Source organism: Manis pentadactyla, chromosome 1, assembly GCF_030020395.1.
Source record: "Manis pentadactyla isolate mManPen7 chromosome 1, mManPen7.hap1, whole genome shotgun sequence".
Taxonomy (NCBI): domain Eukaryota; kingdom Metazoa; phylum Chordata; class Mammalia; order Pholidota; family Manidae; genus Manis; species Manis pentadactyla.
In genome coordinates this window covers 177,400,078-177,424,302 of record NC_080019.1, presented here as the reverse complement: position 1 = coordinate 177,424,302, position 24,225 = coordinate 177,400,078, and the positions used below count along the sequence as shown (strand labels likewise).

Genomic DNA, 24,225 nt, shown 5'->3' with positions numbered 1-24,225 from the left:
AGACAAGCAGTGAGCCAAATGGTTCAACATAGGCCATGAGAAAGACTAGAACAGCTGGTTAGAAAAGATACAACACAGACTTATGGGACTTTGAGCTGAGTGGAATCATAGAGGTCAACTCATCCAACATTCTCATTTAAGGATGAAACTGAGGCTCAGAGAAATAAAGTGATTTGCTCAATGGCACCTCAAGTAATGACAGGGCCAAGATGAAGTGTCTTTCCAGTAAACCTCGCTGACTTCCTTCACTGATGGAATAGAGTTCTTGACCAGGGAAGCACGGTTAGTCATACCTAGGATGCTGTCGGACCGAGGATGATAGCATAGCAGTTTACAGCATGCATATGAGGCGAGTTCAGCTGTGGTGATTGTCACCACGTGGTTCTTACTTAGAACTTCACAGTTTGTTGATACAGTAAATTATATGAACCCACCTTGTTTTTGCGTTAAGGAGAAACAGGATGATAGTAATTTGAGGAAGATTGCTTTAGTGTTAGTATATAAGAGGGTTTGAGTAGAAGTACTCTGTCCAGCTGAATACTATACTGGTAATCTGTGTGGGAGGTGGTTGGAATAGGATGGCAGCAGTGTTAAAGGAAAGGAAAAGATGGACTCAGGACATTTTAAATTGAGAATGTAAAGGAGACTTGGTGACTAAGTTTGAATAAATAAGTAAATACTAAAAGAGATGTTGTAGAACTAGAGAAGTTTGGAAGGAAGCCTGATAAGGAGGGCAGATGATACATTTGAGGTGATTAGCAGATCTATAAGTAAGCTGCTGGCCACCTCAGCTAGGGCGAGCCCATGAGAAATGAGGACTGGAGAGTTACAGCACATGTCAGGGTGGGTGCCAGGGGAGAAATGAGCATAGCAGAGGAACAGAAGGTTGACTTTTACTATTTGCTGTTGTGGTAGAACAAGAGAGGACAATAAAAAAGAATTCAGGGAGAAAACTAGATTTTAAGGTTGCAGACTCCAGGGAGGGTGTTATCAGAGATATCAGGGCTATACCAAGTATAGCCAAAAGGTTAAGGATAATGCAGATTTAACTTCTTACAGTAATTTTTAAGTGGGGGAGGGTACCATTAGTGAAGCTAGCTTAGAAGTGATAATATCATGAACATTTTTACAAATCTTGTAACTTTCCTTTCCATTTAATTTTTTTTTAACTTCAGACTGTGATAGATGCCAACATTTTTCCAGCCCTCATTAGTATATTACAAACCGCAGAGTTTCGGATAAGGAAAGAAGCGGCTTGGGCCATCACAAATGCAATTTCTGGAGGGTCAGCTGAACAGATCAAGTAAGTATTAATCAGGTAGGGTCTTATAAATAAAAGGAAAAATTAATGTGTCTGCTAGTTAAGAATGCTCAATTCTAGCCGCTTAGAAGATTGTACTCATAGTTAGACTCAAATGTGCATTTAACTTCTTATACTGCCCCCACTCCCTCTTGCTGAAAATAATTCTAGGATATAATAAATAAGGCATAGTTGAGGTTTGTGGCAATAGAACTGTTTATAGGGGTGGCTTCAGCCTGCTATGGAGCTGCTTGGTCAGAAACTTCTTGGGTAGTCTAGAAGGGTACTTCTAGAATTCTTAGAGCTAATAACTTTAATTGCTACCCTTGTTATTTTTAGTTTAGATGTCTTACTAGTATAACTAGACCAGACTTGAAAGGTATATTCTTAGAATAAACTGCCAAATTCAGTAGAGGCAGGTGTTTCCTAAAGTACTGTGCTTTTCAGTAATTGGAGAGTTCTGTTACAGGTTGAGATTTATTAAATAGCCCCTTGGGAAGCAGCTTATAATCCTAAAGGCTAGAGAAGGCATAAATGGGGATAGGAATCAGTCAAAATTATGGATATCCAGTATTTCAGATGGGAAAAAAAAAGAGTAATGATAAAAAGAAAAATGGAACCTAGACTCTTAGCTGCCCTTTATGGGAAATTCAGATGAGAGGCAGATGGTTTTGAATGAGTGTTAAAGCATTAACCCCTTAATGTAACTTTTGGGAAATAACTGCTACTTCTCATGTTGTTGCTTTGTGGGTTAAATGTAGGCATTCAACCAATGCTAATTTTTAGTGTTCTGTTGGGAATTTAGGAATGAAAACGCAAAGTGGTCCTTATAGTTTAGAAATTGATCAGGTACAGAGATATGGAGTATGTACCAGAAATAATACAATTTGAATAGATTAACAAATGCAATAGTTATTTCAGTAAAGTTCATCGTAGGCTATTCACAGAAGACTTCAGGGGGTCTTCAGAAGCCTACTCGTATGAGATTAATTCTTTTTCAACCACCAAGAATGTGTTTCTGGGGAACTATGATTCTAAGCATGCCACCACCAGATGGCAGCAACATGAAGTAATGTAGAAGTTATTAAAAGAGTTGATAGTCAAGTTTTCTGTTCAAATTCAGATTTATAATTTGTTTCTACATTTTACACCAAATATATTTTCTTAATTAAAGTGGTTAAACTGTACACACACTTTTTAAAAAACATTTCTAAAATACTGTGATATCTTCTCATCAGAAAGTATTCAGGGGTATTTTTTTCTGTTAAGAGTAGAATGGCTCTCTCCTTTCTTAAAATTTGGTATAGCTATTTGTAATAATTATTAACCCTCATAACAGTTTCTTCTTAACCAGATGAGGAGTTTTCTTGAGAAACTAATACAAAAATATTATAGGCCACATTAAGAAAATAAATTGACTTTATCACTGATAAAAGACAGTTTTGTGGCTTCTGCTTATTTTGTTGAGGAGACAAGATTTAGATGCAAGAACTACTTAGGAAAACTTAGGAAATATTCATTAGATTAAATAAAAATCAAATGCTAATACATACAGTGGTTGTTAAGAAAGGGATAAAGAAATGTTGTTTGGAATTAGAGAAAGTTTATGAAAGAGATGAGACGCCATGTGGGTAGAGATTTGGCTATTTTGAAGTAGGGAGGGCAGCACAAGGAGAAGAGTGAAGGGATGTATATCATAAATATATTTTTGGAAGCGACAAATCAATCTTGGTATAGTTTATTCGTTAGCAACGATGAGGAATTAAGTAATTGGTAGACTTTTCAAAAACTGGGATGAAGGCCTTAGTCTGGATATTGGGAAGACTTGGAGCATCTTTAACCTTTGGAGTAATATGAAGTAGTTTCTGGAGAGAAGAGAGCAATTAAGATGCTGTTAGAGTGGTTAAGTATACAGTGACAGCCAGGATTAAGATATTAACTGTTGCATGAGTTATGGGAAAGGAATCGGTAGCACTTGGTGACAGGCTATAGTTAACAAAGGAAAGGAAAGGGAAGAGTCAAAGATGACTTAGGGTAATGGTGTTGCTCTTTATAAAAATTAGGATACACAGGAAGCAAAATTCTATTTGAAGGAGATGATTTTAGACACAGTGAATTTGTTGCCCACCTAAAGAAATCTGACTTTATCAATTCAGTTTCTCAAAACCCACTTTCTTCCATTCCAGAGTCTAGATTTCTTCCCCATAAGTTTCTCCTTCCCAAAGGAACTCCTAAATGTAAATTATAGCTCTCTCAGGTTTGAAATAGTAACATAATTTTGAGAAATATAACTCACTTTTACAGATAATTTGTTTTTCTGGACTAAATTTTCCTCATCCAGAATATTTTAATAGCTACCTTTTTGGCCACAAAAGACAGCTAGCATTGATGACCAAGTGATCACTTTATCCTGATGGTTCAAAATATACCACCTATAGGAACCACTCCCAGATTTTCATCAGAACATTTTGATTGTTTTCCAGTCCTCTTTTCAAGTCTTCAAACTTCTGAGGAAATATTCCTTTATGTAGTGCTTTTCTCAGAATATTACAGCTTATCCTCACCTACACAATCAAGGTCTCCTGGTCACCTGTTTTGCTTTTAGGTGCAAACTGTTAATTTTTGGAGAAACTTGCATCAGTAGTGAAGTACAACCCTGGTGGTCTTAAATCTCCAGAGATGAGTGGTTGCATCAGAAAATACCACCTTAAATTCCTGATTTTGTAAAGTGTTTAAGAAATAGTATCAGCTAACTGGTTGATGCCATGATTGATGTAAAAGCAGAGCTTTTAAGTATATAACATTCTTGAAAGGAAAGCTGCCATTTGCTCTGTTTGCCTATTTCTAGTAAACTGTGTTAAAATAATTTAAATAGCTAGAACTGGGAACCCAGAACTCATTAAATGCATTGTGCCAGAGTATAAAGTACTGATATAATATTTTGCAAATAAAATCTCATATCTTCAAAAACCTGGATTCACTTATTATCTCATTTTTGGTAGAGTTTTTTATAAGAAATTTTTGATCAGTAACCTTACAGTTTATATTTAAATTATTCCTTTTACTAATTATATACACGTTCTAGAAACTCTCAAGCCACCTTAAAACTTGTTTTTATTCCTCAGGCAAGTTTTGATAAGATTCTACAACTATATAGTATTGTAAAACTAAGTGAGCTTTTTAAAGGCAATGTAAGGATTAGAGGTCATTGAGCCAAGATCTCAAGTGAGGAGAAGAGATCACATCAAAAGCAGACCAGGAACAAGTTTGAAGACAATCTGAAGATGCTGAACAAGTCTCTGAAATACCAACTGGTGTCAATAGATATGTCCATACAGGACAGTGAAGTTTAAGTGTAGATGATGTGTAAGCCATGTGTTTAATTAACAAATTAAAATTCTGCTGCAGTTGAGTGACAGACTTGTTAATTTTTGGTTCCCAAACTTTTGAATTTGAGGAATGCAAATTTTTCCATTGAGGAAATGGAGACAGAGTCATCCAGTTTATATGTAGCATGGCTGGGATAAAATAGTGGTGCTATCTCTGGATACTTTCTATTTTTCTTTATACTTTTCTATGTTTTCCAAATTTGGAAATTCATTTCTGAGTAATAAAGCTAAATATGATAGAAACTACTTAAAAAAAACCAGAGCTTTTAGATTTACAGAAAAATTGAAATGATAGTACAAAGTTCCTGTATACTTCCTCCTCTAATAGCATAGTTTACTCTGTTATTAACATCTGGCATTAGTGGGGTTACATTTGTTACACTTAATGAACCAATACTATACATTATTAACAAAGTTTATAGTTTATATTAAGGATCACTCTGTGTTGTGCAGCTCTGTAGATTTTGATGAATGCATGATAATGTTTTCAGTCATTGTAATATCATACAAAATAGTTCCACTGCCCTAAAAAATCCTTCTCCTATACCTATTCATAACTGCTTCCTTTCCCCGCCTCTCAAAACCCTGGTAACTATTGTTTTATTGTCTTTGTAAGAGTTTTGTCTTTTCCTGAATGTCACATACAGTATGGAGTCTTTCAGATGGTCTTCTTTCACTTAGCAATATGCATTTAAGGTTCCTTCATGTCTTTTCATAGCTTGATAGATATTTCTTTTTATGGCTGAATAATATTCCATTGTCTGGGTATGATAGTTGAAGAACATCTTGGTTACTTCCAGTTTTCAGGAGTTTTGTATAAAGCTGCTCTAATATTCTTGTACAGGTTTTTGTGTGGATACAGTTTCCATCTCACTTGGGTAACTGTCTAGGACTGTGGTTGTTGGGTTATATGGAAAGCTTTATAAAGAACTGTCAAGCTGTTAATCATATTTTGCATTCCCACCAGCAAAATATGAAAGTTCCTGTTGTTCCACATCCATGTCAGCATTTGGTATTGTCAGTGTTTTGGATTTTAGCCATTTTAACAGGTATATAGTGGCATTGTTTTAATTTGCAGTCCCCTCATGACATAAGATGTGATGTCAAACATCTTTTCATATACATATTTGCCATAATATGTATGTTCATATCTTTTGCCCATTTTTAAATTGAGTTGCTTATTTTAGTAGTTTGAGTTTTAATAGTTCTTTGTGTAAAATAGAATTGGCCTGTTCGGCCTATGCTGGCTTTATAGTACCAAAGGTGTCCTGTTTCAGAGATGTTATTACCTACAGAAACAAAGATGAGATTAGGGAAAAGTATATTATTTTGATGAGTTGCTCCTATTCAAAGCAAGAGAGTATTTCAGTTTCTTGGAGTCCAGTAATTGTGGGGGGAAATAAGAATAGAGATGGTGCCAGAGAACTGGTTTTGTTTAATTTTTTGTAGTTTGCTTTGTGATAAAGTGTAGCTCATATGGTTAAATGGGTGCATATTTTTATCTACAGTGAGTTTGAGGATAACCTTACCACCAATTTCCTATAAATTACGAAATTAAAGTTTTGACTAAATTGTTCTTTGTATTAATAGGTACCTCGTAGAACTGGGTTGTATCAAGCCACTCTGTGATCTCCTCACAGTCATGGACTCTAAGATTGTACAGGTTACCCTAAATGGCTTGGAAAATATCCTGAGGCTTGGAGAACAAGAAGCCAAGAGGAATGGCACTGGCATTAACCCTTACTGTGCTTTGATTGAAGAAGCTTATGGTAAGATCAAGTGTTAATAAGATGTCCTGAAATTATTTTTTTCTTTTTCTCCTTGGTTTTCTGATCTTTCTACATCTGTCATTGACAGCAAAGTTGTACGAAAATGTGTTCTTATGAATAATAATGCTTAGTGTGCAGAACTGGAAATGAATATGCATTACAGGTGTGAAGAGAACAAGTAGTTATTTTTACACTTGGCTCCAAGACTCTTCCCAGTTCCTTGACTGTTGGCCCTTATGGATACCTTTGTATTCTTACTAGTCCGTCTGAGTCTCAGGAAGTCCACATTTCTGTAGGTGATGCATGACTGCTATTCTCTTTTAAGAGTCAGAGTTCTGATTTTCAGTTGCATCCCCAAGTCCCTTGTTCCTAAAGTGTTCCTGGCTCTAAAGGTTTCTAAGAATTTAAGCTTCAAGAGTCACTATCTACCTTTTGGTTTCCTTATTCTTCCAGTCTCAATCTTAACTGTACTCTTAATCATGTATTGTGTATTTTAATATTTTAAGTTCCTTAAGTGATTTTAATGTGTAGGCAGGGTTGGAAATCATTGTTCTAGGGTTTGTTTATTGCCGAGATTGGAATTAGGGATCATAGGGTACATTCATCTTCAGATTTATCAGATAATGCAGATTGTTTTCCAGAATGATTTTAACAATTTACCATTAAAAAAAACTTGATTATATAAGATATACCAGCTTGGTATAAGAAATTTAAAAATGTTTAGTAGAGAAAAATACTCTTCTACCTGGACATCTTGCTCCACAGAGATAACTGTTATTAATTTTGTAATGTATATATTTTAATATGGCGATGTATGTGAATATGTCTTTTTTCCTTTGAGCAGTGTTAGCATTTATTTAGTATTGCTGTAGCAGTTAGGTTGCTTATGGCTGCAAGTAAAAGAAAGCCCAGTTGAGATGAACTTATTAAATTTAATACAGGGAATGTGTTGGCTAATTGTTCTAGTCAGACTTCTTAGTTTAAGCAATAGAATTTGATCCTGAATGGTTTAAGGATACTGATATTGCATATTTGTTGAAATGATATTGGATAGCTCAGAGCCTAGACCGAACCAGAGCCAGGAATAAATTAGGCCATAGATACACTCCAGTAGAAATACTATGCTAGCGCCTTAGGCACTGGATGACATTGTGACTGTTACAGAAATTGCTGCTTCTGGGGACTGGCTGTGGCTTGCCTATATGTTTAAAGTGTCAGTTTACACCACTAGTATTCAGATGTTATCCCAGCAATACTTTGTGTGCTTTTACAAAATACTTATGAGATGCAAGCAGAGAAAGGAACCTTCCTTTATTACATCAAGGAAGAAGACATGGCAAAATATAGTTGCATTGGAATTTCCATCAGATATACAACATATTGCCTTTGTTCTTCTTTCTAGGTCTGGATAAAATTGAGTTCTTACAGAGTCATGAAAACCAGGAGATCTATCAGAAGGCTTTTGATCTTATTGAGCATTACTTCGGGACGGAGGATGAGGACAGCAGCATTGCACCCCAGGTTGACCTTAGCCAGCAGCAGTATATCTTCCAGCAGTGTGAGGCTCCTATGGAAGGTTTCCAGCTTTGAAGCAATACTCTGCTTTCATGTTCCTGTGTCAGACCAGGCTACCCAGTCAAGTCCTCCTGTGGAGCCCGCAGTCCTCATGGAGCTAACTTCTCAAATGTTTTCCATAATACTGTTTGCGCTCATTTGCTTGCCTTGCGCACCTGCTCTCTTACACACATCTGGAAAACCTCTGGCTCTCTGTTGTGGAATACCCTTCTAATAAAAAGGGTAACCAGAACGGCCCACTCTCTCATGGAAAATCCCTAGGCTTTGGAGATCCGCACTTAAATATTATAAGAGTCATGGGAATATACACTTATTAATGTGGCTCCCTTTTTTTGTGGGGGAAAAAAGAGGACTCCTCCTCATTCCCTTTAAAGTGGGGAAAAATACTGATATTAAAAAGATGGGACTAAACCTTTATCTTGAATTTCATACAACTACTTGCAACAAGGGAGGTGTTTAGACCTGTTGTGTATACTTCAGAGTACTTTTCATGAGTTCTTCCACAGTGAACCCTTGGATTACCTGGTGGCTTTTTCTAGCCAAATTTGCATTAATCCTTACTGAGACTGGATGGTTTCTTTCCTGTATTGGCGCCATTCTTCACAGATATTAAAGTTAAACCATCCGCTCCCTCACCTTCAGCCTTCAGTGAATGTGCTTTCTAGTTGTCAGGAATGCTGAAGAATTAACATTTTGACTCTTAAATGTGATACTGGTTTGAAGATTCCCTTAGAGCAGAAAGGAGAGGGGCACATAGTAATTTGTATGGTTGTCGCTTCTCTTTGATCTTATGTGTCTTAGGATTTGGAAGTGGTTCAATTCTTATGCTGGTAAGAAGACTTAGAATCCTTAGTAAGAAAACCATATCCTTAATTCAATAAAAAAGTGAAAACAAACAAAAACCCTTTGGTTTTCCCAAACTCAACCAGTGTGACGGAAAGGCTGTGTTTCTGCATTAAAACAAATGTTTCAGGCTTTGTGGTCCTGATCGAGGTACTTACTAAATTGGAGTTCACCCTAGGTGCTTTTCCCCTTTGTGATTGGCAGATAACATACTTTTAAAGGTTACTTAAGGAAAGTTTTCTTTCTTAGTTGGGTGAGCTTGATTCAAATGTAGTCATGCTGCATATATGATCCCTTTAATGTAGCATCCTTACCCTACATAACTATCTTCTCAACATTACCTGTTGAACCCAGATAAGAGCAGTGATCCTTTCTTATAACCTTATTGTTCCTTAATCATTTCATTTCATCTCCTATTAGTACTGCCCAGTCAAGTCTCCCCATTAAATTAAAACAGTTCCTACCTTCTGGCTCATTTAATGATGACTGCAATCTGTACCTGCAAATGGCGCTTCCAGTACTGTCTTCGGTGATCTACATTTGTGCTTGGACTGAACAAAAAAATAAGCTTAAATTGCCAAGAGAACTGCAGCTGAGTTCAATACAACTCCTTGGTGCTAGTTGGCCATCTTGACTCAATGTTGGGACACACTATCTGAGATTTTTTGTCAATGTGCTGTTCAAAAAGAATTCTGAAGGAAAAGTTCCTTACTTCTGTTTTAGAAAATACCCTTTCAGACCTCTTTAATTTTGTCCTCTTCTAGCATTCATTTTAACCCCAAAGTATAACTGTTTGGAAGTTCTCCTGACAAGTTATTATACATCTCTGGTAAATCCTGCTGAATGTTAGGGATATTCAGAGCTTTCATACCTCATCATGTTACTTAAGCAACCAACTTATGCGACCTGATTAAAAAAAATCCACTTCATTCAAAGTAGAAAGATACAAAGACAAAGGACATTTATCAGCCCAGCGTGTGATGCATTCTTCGAATCTAGTCTGTAGTTGTGTCTGTGCTCTGGATGGATACTGTCTGATGTCTATCTGTTACCGATGGAGCAGCCACTGCAAAACTAGTCAACTCCCTTCTATAACTGTTACTTTCTCTAGTGCTGCTTTGTGCTGAAAGAACATTTTAGTTTATTGCACTTGACCTGTAAGAGACTTTGATTCTTTGTAATTTTAGGGACAAATTAGGTGGTTAATTTAAAGAAGAACTTTCAATGTTGCCTTTACATCACATTAAACTAACTTCTCTCAGAAGGATAATAGAAGCACTGATTCATAGTAAAAACCTTGTTTTTAGCTTTGACTTTTTTTCTGGCTGAGTTTTTTTAAATTGTAAATTACTGGTAACATCATTTCTCTAGGGTGTTTTAAATTATGTACCTTCTGTTGGATAATTTTAAAAAATTACAGTTCATTTTGATAAAACCACTTTGAATGGAAAAAATATAAAGCACACACACAGTTGTTTCCCCAAGTTATAAGAATAGTGTTCACTGAGAATTTTTGCTAGCAACTGCAGGTGTCTCAATGAATGAATTAAAACAAAGCCCATCTAACTATTGTGGTTTATTTTCTGTCTGAAACAGGAATTTATCTTGCTCCTATCCTATAAGTTCATGAGCCATAACTAGCTAACTTTTTTTGCAATAAATTGTTCTTTAGATATGAAATTTGGAATTGACTAAAAGCTAGATCTCAGCGTACTGTTAGAACTGATGAAACAGCCTTTTTGGTAATGGAAATGACATTTTAGGAGGTGACTATGTAAGTCCTTTTTTTAGTTCTCTGCTTGGGAGATTCTATTAATTCACTTTCAGTTTATTGACTACCTTGTGACTAAGGTGTTACTCATTACAAAGCATGTTAATTTCAACACAGGAAAACTTAGGCAGTTTAGTATGCTAATCAGGGAGAAAGTGGGTTGATTTTCCTTCCCCCGCCCCTTTTTTTTCCTGCTCCAAACTTTCAAAATTTTTTTGAAATGAGAACTTTGATGGGGAAAAAAACCTGAGTATTTAGGATGTAAAGGCACCTTGTACCTGAAGGGCCAGCAGGTAGATATGGTTAGATTGAGAAATACCAGGAAAGGTAGAGGTGATAAGATATGAAGAGTAGTGAGATTTAGGAGATGGAAGTTCTTCATGGAACACTTTAATTCATGTTCTTAAAAGTAATCAGGACCCTTTTAAACTTTGTTAGCTGTACTGTTTTTGCAAAGTATTGGCCTACAATTGTTTCTTAACATCTGTTCAGATAAAGCTGGATGGGCTCTGGGTCATTTTTCATATTGTCACAGATATAAACATTGACGATTATCCCATAATAAATCTGAATTATTCCAGATTGTTGCTGATTTTGCCTAAGAAAAAATATGTAATATATTTTATAAACCAAACTTTGTCAACTCAATTCTCTATTCTATGTGGCCATCCACAGGTAACTTTGAATTGACTCCTCTAGTGCTAAATAAACATATCAGTTAATTAAGCTCCCAATTTGGGGTTGCATTATCAAAGGGTTTTATGCAGTTGAAGGATTTCTTGATTAGTTTTGTGAACCTTTTTGTATCAATAGATGAGTCATAGCTGTTTTAGGGCTTATGGCTTTTTGTATAAGAAGTTGTGATGTCTAAGGATGATGTTCAGTAAAGAAAGGGATCCATTTTTAGAGAGGGGTATTATTTGCTTTCCATATTTATATACCACGCAAAATGTGTGCATTTGCAGAGATAGGCTTACCTATTAAAGTCTTAAGTCTGGATTTTTTGCCATCTGAAATTAACAGCCATTTTCTTTTGCTGTGGGATGAACAGAGTATAATCTGCTCAGTTGGGAAATATTTTTGGCTACCTTTTTGGTCATCAAAAGTTAAAAGTTCTAAGAAAAAGAAAAGTTTAATTGAAGACCAAATGTGGCACTAGTACAGTAAGCCGGCTCTAATATGAAGAATATTCTATAACATGTTTTCTCAGAAAAGGATAGGTAGTAACAGTGGCTACCAGGACATCAGAAGAAAGTGTGAGAAAGTAAAATAGCACTATATGCTAATTTTAAGATTATCAAATTACACTGGATATAAAATGCATCTGGAAAGTTTGGGGTAAGGAGAAAGGATTAAGTGTAGGTGAAATTCCATTCTGTTTTCAATTAAGGGTAGACAAATAAGTCCCAGCCTGTTTTCCTGCAGGTCAAATAAAGGCAGCTAGTCTCTGTTGTGTGCCAGGTGCCTAAGGACTTTAACTTCTAGCTTCATCCTCCAGCTGCTCTTTGAGGTAAATACTTGTCACTGTGTTATTGGTGACAAAATCATGACTTAGAGTTTACTTTGCCCTACGGTCACAACCCTTAGACAGTGTCCAAAGGTGGGGAAGAGCCTTGCAAATTATGGGTCTAGAAGACAGACGGTAACAGTGGAGGTCAAGAAGTCTCTTAGAGCAGCCACAGCTGGGCCAGCTCGTTTTTCTTGGACCATTCTGACTCTTCCTCGTCACCAGCACCCAGTGACTCAATCCAGGTGTAAATTGATTTTGGGTTACATATTCTGGTATGTAGACCCTCAGCGCAAACATCTTCCCATAATGTAGCACTAAAATCCTCTGATGACAAAGTTAAAAATATATGCATATGCAAATGATTGATTTTGAGTTAGTAGTATAATGACTAAACTCAAACATGTTGCCATTCAAACTCAATGTAGAAAGTATTGACACAGAAGGAAAGGTTTTGGTGTGAAGAATACTGCCCTAGAGAGCACTTCCACCTGCAGATGTGAATTTCACACAGCTGACTTCCTAAAAGAATATCATCCAAGGAGTGTCCTAAGTTCAAAAGATCACCTTTTAATGTATATTGTTAAGTATATTGCTGCTTACTTCATCATTTTGACCACTTTATGTCCTTTTTCAAAGTGTTCTTACACTTTGATTTGGCATAGCTGTAATGACTTTATGTACCTGAATGGGGAGGGTCTGGTCAAGCCATGGGTGAGTGTCTGGCACATAGTAGGCATTCAATAACTACTAAATGAAGGAATATGCATCTATGTGATACTAGTAAAGGGTGCTTGGTTCCAAAAGAAAGTTCAAAAGAATTCCTTTATGCTGCTATCAGGGGACATAATTTGACCTGAAGTTTACAAAAGCAAACGTTGTCATACAAGAGGCCCATCATATAAAAACAAAAAAACTTAGGCCTTCTGAAAAAAGTGATTAATTTTACAGTATAACTAATTACAGCCAACCCCATATGTTTGTGTATAGCAAAAATAGCTCATCAGTCATTTCTAGCATATTATAAAGTTAAAAATTTTTTTTGCAAATTAAATCAATGTGGAAGCTGGTTACTGCTATAAACTTTTAAATAGGGATTTTTCAGTTTTACATATATGTACTGCTGTATGGGAACATTTTCTTTATCCAGTCCTCCACTTAAAGTGACAGATCAGTAGAAACAAAGATTGTATTTCTTGATTCCATGATTACTTCTCTATTTTTGAGAGATTCCTCTGATTTTTTTTTCTGAAAAAATCTCAGCAAAATACAACTATAGTTCCTACAGACTACACTGTCATCTATAGTGCAAAACTGTTAGGTTTACGAGTTTATTAAAGTTAGCTTAGATGACTGTTGACCCTATTTCATTTGCCATTTCAAAAAAGTTACTGTTTTCTAATTTTAAAATCAATAAATGGTCATTTCTGTAATACTGAATGCTTTTGCAAAGAATAAAGTTAAATCCCTTTATCTAGATACTCATTTAGCCACTAGGAGTCCAGTGGGTGTCTTTAATATGGATCACTGCCTTACCAGAACCACTTGAGCCCAGCATTATGTAGAGTGATGAGTTAGGAGGAAACAGACCCAGAAGACCACACTAGTGAGAACAGTCACTGGGTTTGAGAGCAATCTGGGCACGCTGGGCTGTAAGCTACCATATAAAATGTAGAATTTTCAAGATTAAATTGTGAGCATGAGGAGTCCTTGGGAAGTCAGCAGTGACATAGTAGTCGGCTGGGGGCAGTCTGTTTTTAGATCAGTTAACACCTAATTATTTTACTGCCCCTTTGACTATAAGATCTGTCGGTTCAGTTAAGTTACAGTGTGACCCCAATCCAGCCAAACTGGAGTTTTATTTACTTAAATTGTTAGTGGTCTTAAGCAACTCTACATAGTTCTATTCTTGATTTTTGAGGACTGGATTTGGTAATTGGAATTGCTATGAAAGGAAGCCAGTTAAGACATTCTTTAATGAATGAATTCCAGGCCATGGTTAGGTCTGATGCACATAACAAAAAAGGTGTTTTTAGTTAGAAAAAAAACAATAAAATGACCCATTTGTGGCAACATTTCTATTTGCTGTACTTGCAAACTGAGAGGAGGCGAGTGGAAGGGAGTAAATTTTTTTTTATTTTGGTATCATTAATCTACAGTTACAGAACGAACATTATGTTTACTAGGTTCCCCCCTTCACCAAGTCCCCCCCACATACCCCTTCACAGTCACTGTTCATCTGCGTAGTAAGATGCTGTAAAATCACTACTTGTCTTCTCTGTGTTGCGCAGCCCTCCCCGTGCCCCCCGCGCACTATACATGCTAAGTGTAATGCCCTTTCTTTTTCCCCGCCCTTATCCCTCCCTTCCCACCCATCGTCCCCTTTCCCTTTGGTAACTGTTAGTCCATTCTTGGGTTCTGTGATTCTGCTGCTGTTTTGTTCCTTCAGTTTTCCTTTGTTCTTATACTCCACATATGAGTGAAATCATTTGGTACTTGTCCTTCTCCGCCTGGCTTATTTCACTGAGCATAATACCCTCTAGCTCCATCCATGTTGTTGCGAATGGTAGGATGTTTTTTTCTTATGGCTGCGTAATATTCCATTGTGTGTATGTACCACCTCTTCTTTATCCATTCATCTACTGATGGACATTTAGGTTGCTTCCATATCTTGGCTATTGTAAACTGCAGCGATAAACATAGGGGTGCACTGATTTTTCTCATACTTGATTGCTGCATTCTTAGGGTAAATTCCTAGAAGTGGAATTCCTGGGTCAAATGGTATTTCTATTTTGAGCATTCTGAGGAACCTCCATACTGCTTTCCACAATGGTTGAACTAGGGGAGTAAATTTTTTAACCACAGGTTAGACTGAGCTCTAAGACTTCTATGCAAAATTTAAAGAAAACAAGTAGGTTTCTACAGGGAAGGAAACTTAAAAGTCACTACCTAGGTGACGATTATGGGCAGCAAAAAAACCCCAGAAATTGTTTTTAAAATAATGGATAGTGTAAGGGACTTGAGAGCCCCAAATGCAAATCTCTATTTATGGTTTCTGCCACTTTGGATTTACCTGTGTGTGGTTCCCTGCTCCTGCATACTCCACAGTTGCTGATGCTTCCTTCTTACCAAGGAAGTAAATTCTGGAATTCTTAATCATAATTCCTGAGGACTACAATGTTAGGAGTACATGCTAGTATCAGAACACGACTAGTGAATAAAGATTTAACTAGTATTAGTTGTAGCTTTAATTTTATTTTTACACAGGTTCCGGGTACTATTTGAAAAAAAAAAAATTCCAGACCTTGAGAAATGAATTTTAATACTGGAAATTTCTTCAGTCAAATTCTGGGAAAATCTGAAGAAATACCATAACCTGATATTCCTATCAACACATTCTGATTGTGTGTCCCCTTTCTCTCACACTTGTGATATTTCTAGTGGGCTAAATATACTCCAGCACCACCGGATCCTAGCCCTCAGGTCATGCGTTTTCCTTGTTTACTTTCTTCTTTACTAGTGCATTCAACACTGGTTTTGTGTTCTAGAATGAAGTCATGACACAGATGTACTTAAATTTTTTGGAACAAAGCCTATACTTTGTTCTCTGAAGTGCCTTAAAGTGGAAAGTTTCTATTGATTCAGAATTTAGTGTTTGTAAGCTTACCAGGAAAAACCACACTAATCCAGGCTAATGATAGGATATAGAGCGGAGGAGGCAGGGTGTAACCAGAATTGAACTTTAAGATGTATTAAAGGGAAAAAAGTTTTTTTTTTTTAAGTGTTACAAAGGGGAGTTCCATGGTGCCGTTACTCATAATTTAACGTATATAATGGATGTCACAAGCCTGTTTTAAAGATGCTCTTCCCATTCCCAAACTCCTCGTGGTTATATCGTTAATTTGCACGAGCTCAGACTATTTGTCCAGTCCCTGTCTAAATTCCAAACTAGAGTAGCAGTGTCTTAAAAGTAGTGAGGTTTTTACTATAGTTATTTTTTTAATATAGGTATCATTGAAACACAATCTTATGAAGGTTTCACATGAGCAACCTTGTGGTTACCACATTTACCCATATTATCAAGTTATAGTAATCATTATTATAGGTGATAATTGTGCTTTTGTGCCTTGTAAAGCAAGTCTTTCAGCCGTTAACAAGTACATGACAGATTCTGTTTCCAAATGCTTTAATCCTTGACTGACAAAATGTATTTGACGCTTTAACTCGGCTAGGTGGGGAGGCCTTTTAAACAACACCTAACTGCCTCTCTCTGGCACTCGTTACTGAGCAATTACAGGTTTGGAGAAACGAAATCACTAGCTTACAATTTTTTGGTAAACTTATTCGTGTTTAAAGAGAAACCTAATCTGAAAGACACGCGTCGTTTACGTAATACTTTCAAGGCCATCAACCATTTCTTAAAACTAGGGAAGGCTCTCCAGAGCCTGATTAAGAGTAACCTTACACATTTCTTACCCTAGTCCACCAACTTCGTCTTTTTCCGTCTCAAGCAGCCGTACACATCTGAACTCTATTTTCTTTGGAAATGTAAACCGTAAGGAAGTGCTAAAACACATTTGCGCGTTCTGCCTCCGCATCCTAAGGTCAAACTAGCCGAATACCGGCCTTTAAAGGTGTCTAACACATATTCTTTATCCTTCCTGAAACGTTTCGGTAAAACTTTCAAACCGTAAATCTTACAATCTGGGCATAAACTCGGCTACGCACCCCTTGCCTATATGCACCCTTGCGCACACGCCACCAGGTTCTACACCACCAGTAGAGCGAGAACCAAAGCCACTGGCCAAGCAGGCTTCACGAAGTTCCCAGCGTCGGTGGACAGACGTTAGCCACGTTCAGAAACGCAAACCGTTTGGGCAACTCACGTGCCAAATGTGGGTTAACCCTGAGGCCAGACGCGCGGGAAATTCCTTCCTTTATCCTTACACGGTTTTCAAAAAGAAATGAACTCTTACTGAAATTTCCACCGCTTCCCACACTGGCCACTCAGGTCTGGAGGAAGCCGGGTTTACTCTCCCTGCCCAGTAACGCAGTCCTGGCCTTTGTGAATGGAGGGCGGGGCGAAGAGCACCGGAAGGAAACCCCAGTGCCTCCTTTTGCGCCAGCGCAGATAGGCACCTCCTATTGGTCACCTCGGCCCGGAAGTGTTTGTGGTCAAGAGGGCTCCCTCCGCGCTTGAGTACGGCTGTGTATTTGCGTAATGCAGCCTTCGGGCTCGACCTCAAGTAGCGGTGCCTACGCAGGTTTTCTCCTACCTTCTGAAATCTGTTTAAACCGGTGATTCATTCATGCTCAAGCACCTGAAGTCTGTCTGACTGGTAGGATTGCTCTGTGTTCCCAAACATTTCGGACCTGGTGGCGGCGGGTGGGGAGCCGCGGTGAAAATTACTGTCTGTGGAGATTCCCCCCGCTCCGCGCGGCTTTGGACAGCTTTATACATTCGCAGAAGACCCAAAATTAATACCTTATTTGCCGACAGCACACAGGACCTAATAGTATTTTTCAAGTATTTGTTTACAGAAAAGGAAGCGGGAAAAACTGATGTAGTCCAAGCCGTGGTGCTGAACCAGTGTATATCGTAGTTGAAAGATGATCCAGAAGTAAACGGCAATTTATTTTTTATTTCAATGTTTTTATCTTCATTTGGCTGGGCAGAAAGCCCAAATACTGGCCTGCCAGGTTCAGGGCCAGACGCCTAGCCAGCCTGCTGACTTGGAGCTTCAGAGCCATGGCGACAAAGGAGTCAGGAGATGCCAACGCAGAGCCGGCCCCCTCATCAGCCATGCGGAGCAAACCTGTGCCTGAAAAACCAAACTATGCGCTGAAGTGTACTCTTGTGGGACATACGGAAGCAGTGTCCTCGGTTAAGTTTAGTCCTAATGGTGAATGGCTAGCAAGTTCTTCTGCTGATAAAGTAATTATAATTTGGGGAGCCTATGATGGAAAATACGAGAAGGCACTTTATGGCCACAGCCTGGAAATATCAGATGTTGCCTGGTCATCAGATTCCAGTCGTCTTGTTTCTGCCTCAGATGATAAAACGCTAAAGATTTGGGATGTGAGATCTGGGAAATGTTTAAAAACCCTTACGGGTCACAGTAACTACGTTTTTTGCTGTAATTTCAATCCACCATCTAGTCTTATCATTTCAGGATCTTTTGATGAGAGTGTGAAAATCTGGGAGGTGAAAACAGGAAAGTGCCTCAAGACTTTGTCTGCTCATTCTGACCCAGTTTCTGCTGTTCATTTTAATTGTAGTGGGTCCTTAATAGTGTCAGGTAGCTATGATGGTGCCTGTAGAATCTGGGATGCTGCATCAGGTCAGTGCTTAAAAACACTTGTTGATGATGAGAACCCCCCCATCTCATTTGTAAAGTTTTCTCCAAATGGTAAATATATTCTAATTGCAACTTTGGACAATACTCTTAAACTATGGGATTATAGCAGAGGCAGATACCTGAAGACATACACTGGTCATAAAAATGAGAAATACTGCATATTTGCCAATTTTTCCATTACTGGTGGAAAGTGGATTGTGTCTGGTTCAGAGGATAACATGGTTTACATTTGGAACCTTCAGACTAAAGAGATTGTACAGAAATTGCAAGGTCACACAGATGTTGTGATCTCAGCAGCATGTCATCCTACAGAAAATATCATTGCATCAGCAGCATTAGGAAATGACAAAACAATTAAACTGTGGATGAGTAACTACTAAACCCTTTAGAAATCAAAGCCAAGTTGGCAAAAGGAATCAGATATGGGTCTATTAATCTCTTACATCTGTCCCTGAACAGACTCCCTTTCTGTTTCTCTCAGTGGCTTATAGAGTGTCAGTGTATTTGAGAAATAAACAGAAGTAAGGTTCACAAGACAAAATGACTGATTCAACGAGGGGAACAATGGAGTTTGGAATAACTCCAAGGTCTTGGGTTTGGGAGGTCAGATGAATAGAAAAACCTGGCATGGCGGACTGGAGATGTATGTCAGATGCCACTCACACACTTTCAGGTAATAGCCTACATGATGGGATAAGACATGGTCCATGGAATCAAGTCTGTAAATTGAGAAAAATAAGTCATGGTTTGGTTCTGAGTGTCTAAGATACTAAGTTTTTATCAAGGTAAAAACTAAAAATCAAAACATTATAAATGGCATTTTAGTTAAAGACCCTCTCACTACCTTGTCAGATTGTGCCCTCTCATGGTCTTTAGGCAAGCTAAGTGAACGGAGAGCTGCTCTTTCATTATGCGTCCTTACCTATTAACTCCTACCCACGCTTCAAACTCAGCTCAGAAATCACCACTTTGTGGAGCCATTACTGCCTGCCTGACTTCTACCACAGCTGACAGCTAAGTTTTTTTGCTTCTTTCTACAGCTTCTGTTACAAAGTCCAAAATACATCATTTATCAGTTTGTTATGTAATAGATTCATGGGCCCTGTTTCCAGTCATTTATGAGCTCTCGGGGGTCAAGAGCTCATAATGTTTTCTGTTTTTGTACATGGAAGGTGATGACAATGAATTATACCACCACCTCAGCTTCATTCCTTCCTTCCTTACCTGCTTTCAGTAAATTTTTGGAATCAGTCCCCCATACTATTATTTTTGTTGATTGAAATTAAAGGTACCCGATCACAGTCTCACATACTAACTTTATTCAAACAGGGCTTAGAGGAAATAAACAGTGGGAAGTTTGTGCCCACATTACCTAGAGACATGGTAAACATGGGGAAAAAAGGTTAGAAATTAAGGTAAGACAATAAAACAAGGGCAAACTATCTTAATTCTTCTGTATTCTGCAGTACTTTGTAGTAGTGCTCATTAAATCTGATTTGCTTGACAGGTTCTGAGGAATATGAGATATTAAGAGTAATTATTAGGGGATGACAGCTAAGTATATGAAGTACTGGGAGGTGTGGAATTAGGGGCAGTTCTGAAATTCTGGCCAAGAAACTTAAATTTAACCCATAAAGAGGTAGTCACTATGAGCTACTTAAATAGGAGCATGACACAAAATGAGACATGATTGTGTAAGTTCTTGCTGCATGGTTACACTTGCGAGATTTGGTTTAATGAATATTTTTTTTTACAATAAATCTCCAAGATACAATACTTTAAAATGCTTCTTTAGAAGTTAAAAAATGGCAGTGTTCTATGAAGATTTTAAAAAGATTAAAATTTACCCATTTAAAACATTAAGTAAGATGTAACATAAGTGTACCAAAATAACTGAGAAAAGCAATCTGCTAAAATGTGTAAGAAACAATGCTTTCTGATGATAAATTTCCAAGTGATAAAAATTGAAGAGCTTGATATCTAAAAAGCAGTGAAGGTCAAATACTCTAAAATTTACTCAAATTACTGAGTATTTTATTAAGCCAAGTTCCTGAACAGCTGCATATGTTTTTTAATCTGCTATAGCCCTCTGGGGAGAAGCAGGTTGGGATGGCTATAAGGACTTACCCATTAATATTCAGGACATGTGAGAATAAATGAAATACTTAAATAGAAACTAGCATCCATATCTAACTTCAAGAGAACTTGGCATTCTAGTCAAAGTGTAAATGAGATACAAACCAGATACAAATGCTTATCTCTAAACACTAACTTAATAAGAACATGCATCCAATAGATTTTCATAATTGAGAAATTCAGTGTAAATAAAGCAGAAGAAAATGGATCAGTTGTGAATTCTAAGCCCTGGAACAGAAGAGGCGACCTGGTTGGCCCCAGGGAACTCCACGATGCAGGGATTTCCAAGTCCTCAGAAACCTGCGGCCAGACCACTCTGATCACTGTGCACTTTTCGAGGACTTTTGCAAAGACTGCTCTCCTAAAGCCTCATCTGCCATGACACCTGAAGATGGCAGAGTATGGCTGGCTGCTGCCCAGGGTTCTAAGAAACACCACGGCCTCTGGAGAGTTTAGCTCTCCGAGATGCACTTGGGCAGTGTACTCAGCTGGCCTTCCTGTCTCAGGAATGAGTACACAGGAGAGGGAAGCAGAACTAGAAGCCATTTTGGCTTTTCGGGCCATGGCACTGTGGTAATGGGAATCAAAGTAAAATGTGGTACTGACTCTTTAATATTCTTTTTAGTATATTCTTCAGTATTTTTTATTTAGTATTTAATATTCTTTAATATCAAACTTGTCTCATTTTTCCTATTTTCATTTTCTCTGAAAGAGCTGAGAGGCTTCGTTTAACCTGGATCAAAGCTGCAAAAATGTGAATAAGCCATTTCTCTTAAGAAAATTTATTTGTACCTCTAGAGCAGAACTAGGAAATGCTGTAAGTTTGTGCAAACTGTACATTTGTGACCTGGATCCTCATCACATTTTTTCATTCAGGCTTGTTTGCTGCCACATCATTCCTGGATTTTCAAAGTCCAGCCAGCAGGGTACCTCTGCTACTCTGCTTTGGCCTTCATAGCTGCTTCCTCTCTCAGACGAGCTTTCTTTTCTAAGTTCAGGCTTGTTAAAGATTCATTTCTTTTGGCAGCCTAAAGTGAAACAAATTTGAACCCATGATTATTTGTGCCAGTCTGGGGAGGCCATCATTATCCTCCACTGATACAGTCAGTGGACTAGGACAGTGCAGGCATGGGACGGTCTGCCGCTTGCACCCGGGGCACAGCAGCCCCTCCGTGCACCCTCTGCTCCCTCTAATGCTTCACAGTACAGTAGCCCAGCCATTCAAGTATGAGACACAAGGCCACACCTCTACCTTCTCTTCCTTTCTGCTGCTTTCCTCAAATCTTGCCTCTCTTCTTCCTTTGCAATTTATCCCCTTGCTTTGCCTTCGCCCTCCCTTTAGTGTTAAATACCTTCTTGTTTCCGTATCTATCCCTTTTTCCTCCTCTCTTTCCTTACCACCGTTTCTCCTGACTCAACTCATTGGTACACTTGCACTCTTGGCTCCTCCTCTTTTACCAAAAACATTCAGCTTTGGGGACCCAAGACTTGACCAAGTACTCCCACTGATGACTTCCAGCAGTATCTGTCCTACTTTTCCACCCTCTGAGAACCACAGCAGTGGGGGAGGGCAACCATCTGCTGCCTTCCCCTCCGGGGGGCTTGGCACATTACTGTAAAGCTTCTGTTAACAGCCCAGTTTCAGAGTGCTTAAACCAAGTAAGTGAAACGAGCACCCTCTACATCTAATTTCACATGTAAAGAAATAGGTGCTGGGAAGTGGGGAGAATGGGAATGATAAGTGGATGGTGAGGACAAAACACAATGGCTACTTCTCTCTTCTAAGTGGCAGTAAGTTCAAAAGTTCTCTTCCAGTAGCATTTACCAGCTTTTTAGAAATGGATAGTTCCACATATGACAAATGATAAAATTTTATGGTGTAGAGCATGCCTCTAAATTACATGCTGTATACCCTTTGGATAAGGCTAGATGAGATCCCAGGAAGTAATTTGTTTCTGGAGTATTTAAACTCAGTATAATCTAGTATACAACGTAAATGTGGATTTCTCAGAATTCTAGAAACCCCTGTGTTGTATGCATAAAACTGCTTCTGCAGTTTTCAATCTGAGAACTAAGCATGAGAGGGCAAAGAGGGAGACAGGAGAAAAACTGCAACAGGGCAGGAACAGACTCATCAAGAGAATGTCACCCAGGTCTGCACACTTGTCCACTGGACTCCCAGGTCAGCCTAAAGGGTTGGTATTTTCCATTCCAAGACTTGAGAAAGCGCCATAAGTTCATTTCCTTTTACTCTGGACTCAGTGGAGATAAGTCAGTTACTACTGGGTTTGTGAAAGAACCTTTTAATATTTGATAATAGATACCAGGCATCTCTTACCACACATAAGCTGTGATTTATAGAATTAGACATGGTATTAAAATGATGGTGTGACCAGAGCTGCTGCACATAAAAATAAAAATAACCCTATTTTAATCACAAAATAGAATGGTATGAAGTTTGGTAACTTGTAAACTTGGCTTTAAATTTATACCCCATCACTTAGTAGCAGAGTCAGTTTAAACCTAGACCTGAGGTGATGGTAAAGTTGCTCCTGCTCATTCAGGTTCCTCTATTATAAAACATGGACAATAAGAGAACCTACCTCTTAGGTTCTCAGGGTTACTTTGGTGATGACATGAGTTTGACAGTACATGCTATATAATAAGCACTCAATGAGCGGGAGCTACTTTACCGTCACCTCAGGTCTAGGTTTAAACTGACTCTGCTATCAGGAAGATGTGTGGCCTTGGGTAAGTTACTAAAGCCTAAGCTATGTTTCCTTATCAGTAAATGAGGTCCTAATAAGAGCATCTATTTTCAGTGTTGTTGGGAAGTTCAAATGAGGTAACAGCAACTACATGGAAGATGCTAGGTATTCAATTAGTGATAGCTATTAATAACGATCTACGTTAAAACATTTCATACTTGCATTGTTATGTTCTGCTTGGAAGCTGTGGTTCTCAGACATATGGCCCAGCTTGGGTGAGCTTCAAGTAAAGACTGGTAAGAATGCTCACCAGAATCAAGGCACTTGGAGGAAGGATAGATATGCCCACGTACTGAGAGAGCTTTATAGATGTGCAAGGAGCCATCATTAAATATACCAGTATTTATGCCAAGTAAGTGAAACTAGCACCCTACAAGGTGGTATTTTCTTATATCTATTGTTTCACGTTCCTTCTTTTGCATTATTTATGACATCTGTGATAACTAAACATTTTTTTACTTTACACCAAACTAATTTAGTCCTTCACCTTAGGATTTGCTATTTATCCTGGGCGTGACATCCCAGGTTTGTCCCTACTACATCTTACTTTGTTTCTTATCATTTCTTGTGTAGAAAGTAGCCTCCTCTTCTCAGAGAATAAATATGAGGGTCAACCCCCGATTTCCTCAAGATCCTTTGTGGAAAACAGAGATAATAGAGGAAGTGCACGCTCACCTTCTTGCCCTCAATAATCATCAAGATGCATCCTGCCACTGTAAGGGCAATCATTAAATAGCTGATCTTCACCCGAAACTTGTTCTTCGCAGCATCGAGCATCTCAAACCTACAATACAATGGCGTCATGTGA

At 38.1% G+C, this 24,225-nt stretch overlaps 3 protein-coding genes across 5 annotated transcripts in view; 2 read left to right on the top strand and 1 right to left on the bottom strand.

The window, feature by feature from the left end:
• KPNA1 (karyopherin subunit alpha 1) overlaps positions 1–11,227 on the top strand; it is a 90,568-nt gene extending 79,341 nt beyond the window's left edge. For all 3 annotated transcript variants that reach the window (XM_036883352.2, XM_036883351.2, XM_036883353.2), the window contains 3 exons: positions 1,176–1,303; positions 6,280–6,458; positions 7,861–11,227. In XM_036883352.2, coding sequence (XP_036739247.1) covers positions 1,176–1,303; positions 6,280–6,458; positions 7,861–8,048 — 495 coding nt within the window. In that variant the 3' untranslated portion in view covers positions 8,049–11,227. The remainder of the gene's footprint in view (positions 1–1,175; positions 1,304–6,279; positions 6,459–7,860) is intronic.
• A 6,676-nt stretch (positions 11,228–17,903) lies between these two features.
• On the top strand, positions 17,904–19,330 carry WDR5B (WD repeat domain 5B). Its single transcript, XM_036883397.2, has one exon. It carries the CDS (start codon positions 17,904–17,906, stop codon positions 18,891–18,893), a length of 990 nt encoding a protein of 329 aa, XP_036739292.2. The 3' UTR covers positions 18,894–19,330.
• Positions 19,331–21,415: 2,085 nt separating this feature from the next.
• The window catches only part of FAM162A (family with sequence similarity 162 member A), a 28,405-nt gene continuing 25,595 nt past the window's right edge, over positions 21,416–24,225 (bottom strand). Inside the window, exons 4-5 of the mRNA XM_036883398.2 lie at positions 24,093–24,201; positions 21,416–21,677 (exon numbers count right to left, since the gene is read on the bottom strand). Coding sequence (XP_036739293.1) covers positions 21,585–21,677; positions 24,093–24,201 — 202 coding nt within the window. The 3' untranslated portion in view covers positions 21,416–21,584. The remainder of the gene's footprint in view (positions 21,678–24,092; positions 24,202–24,225) is intronic.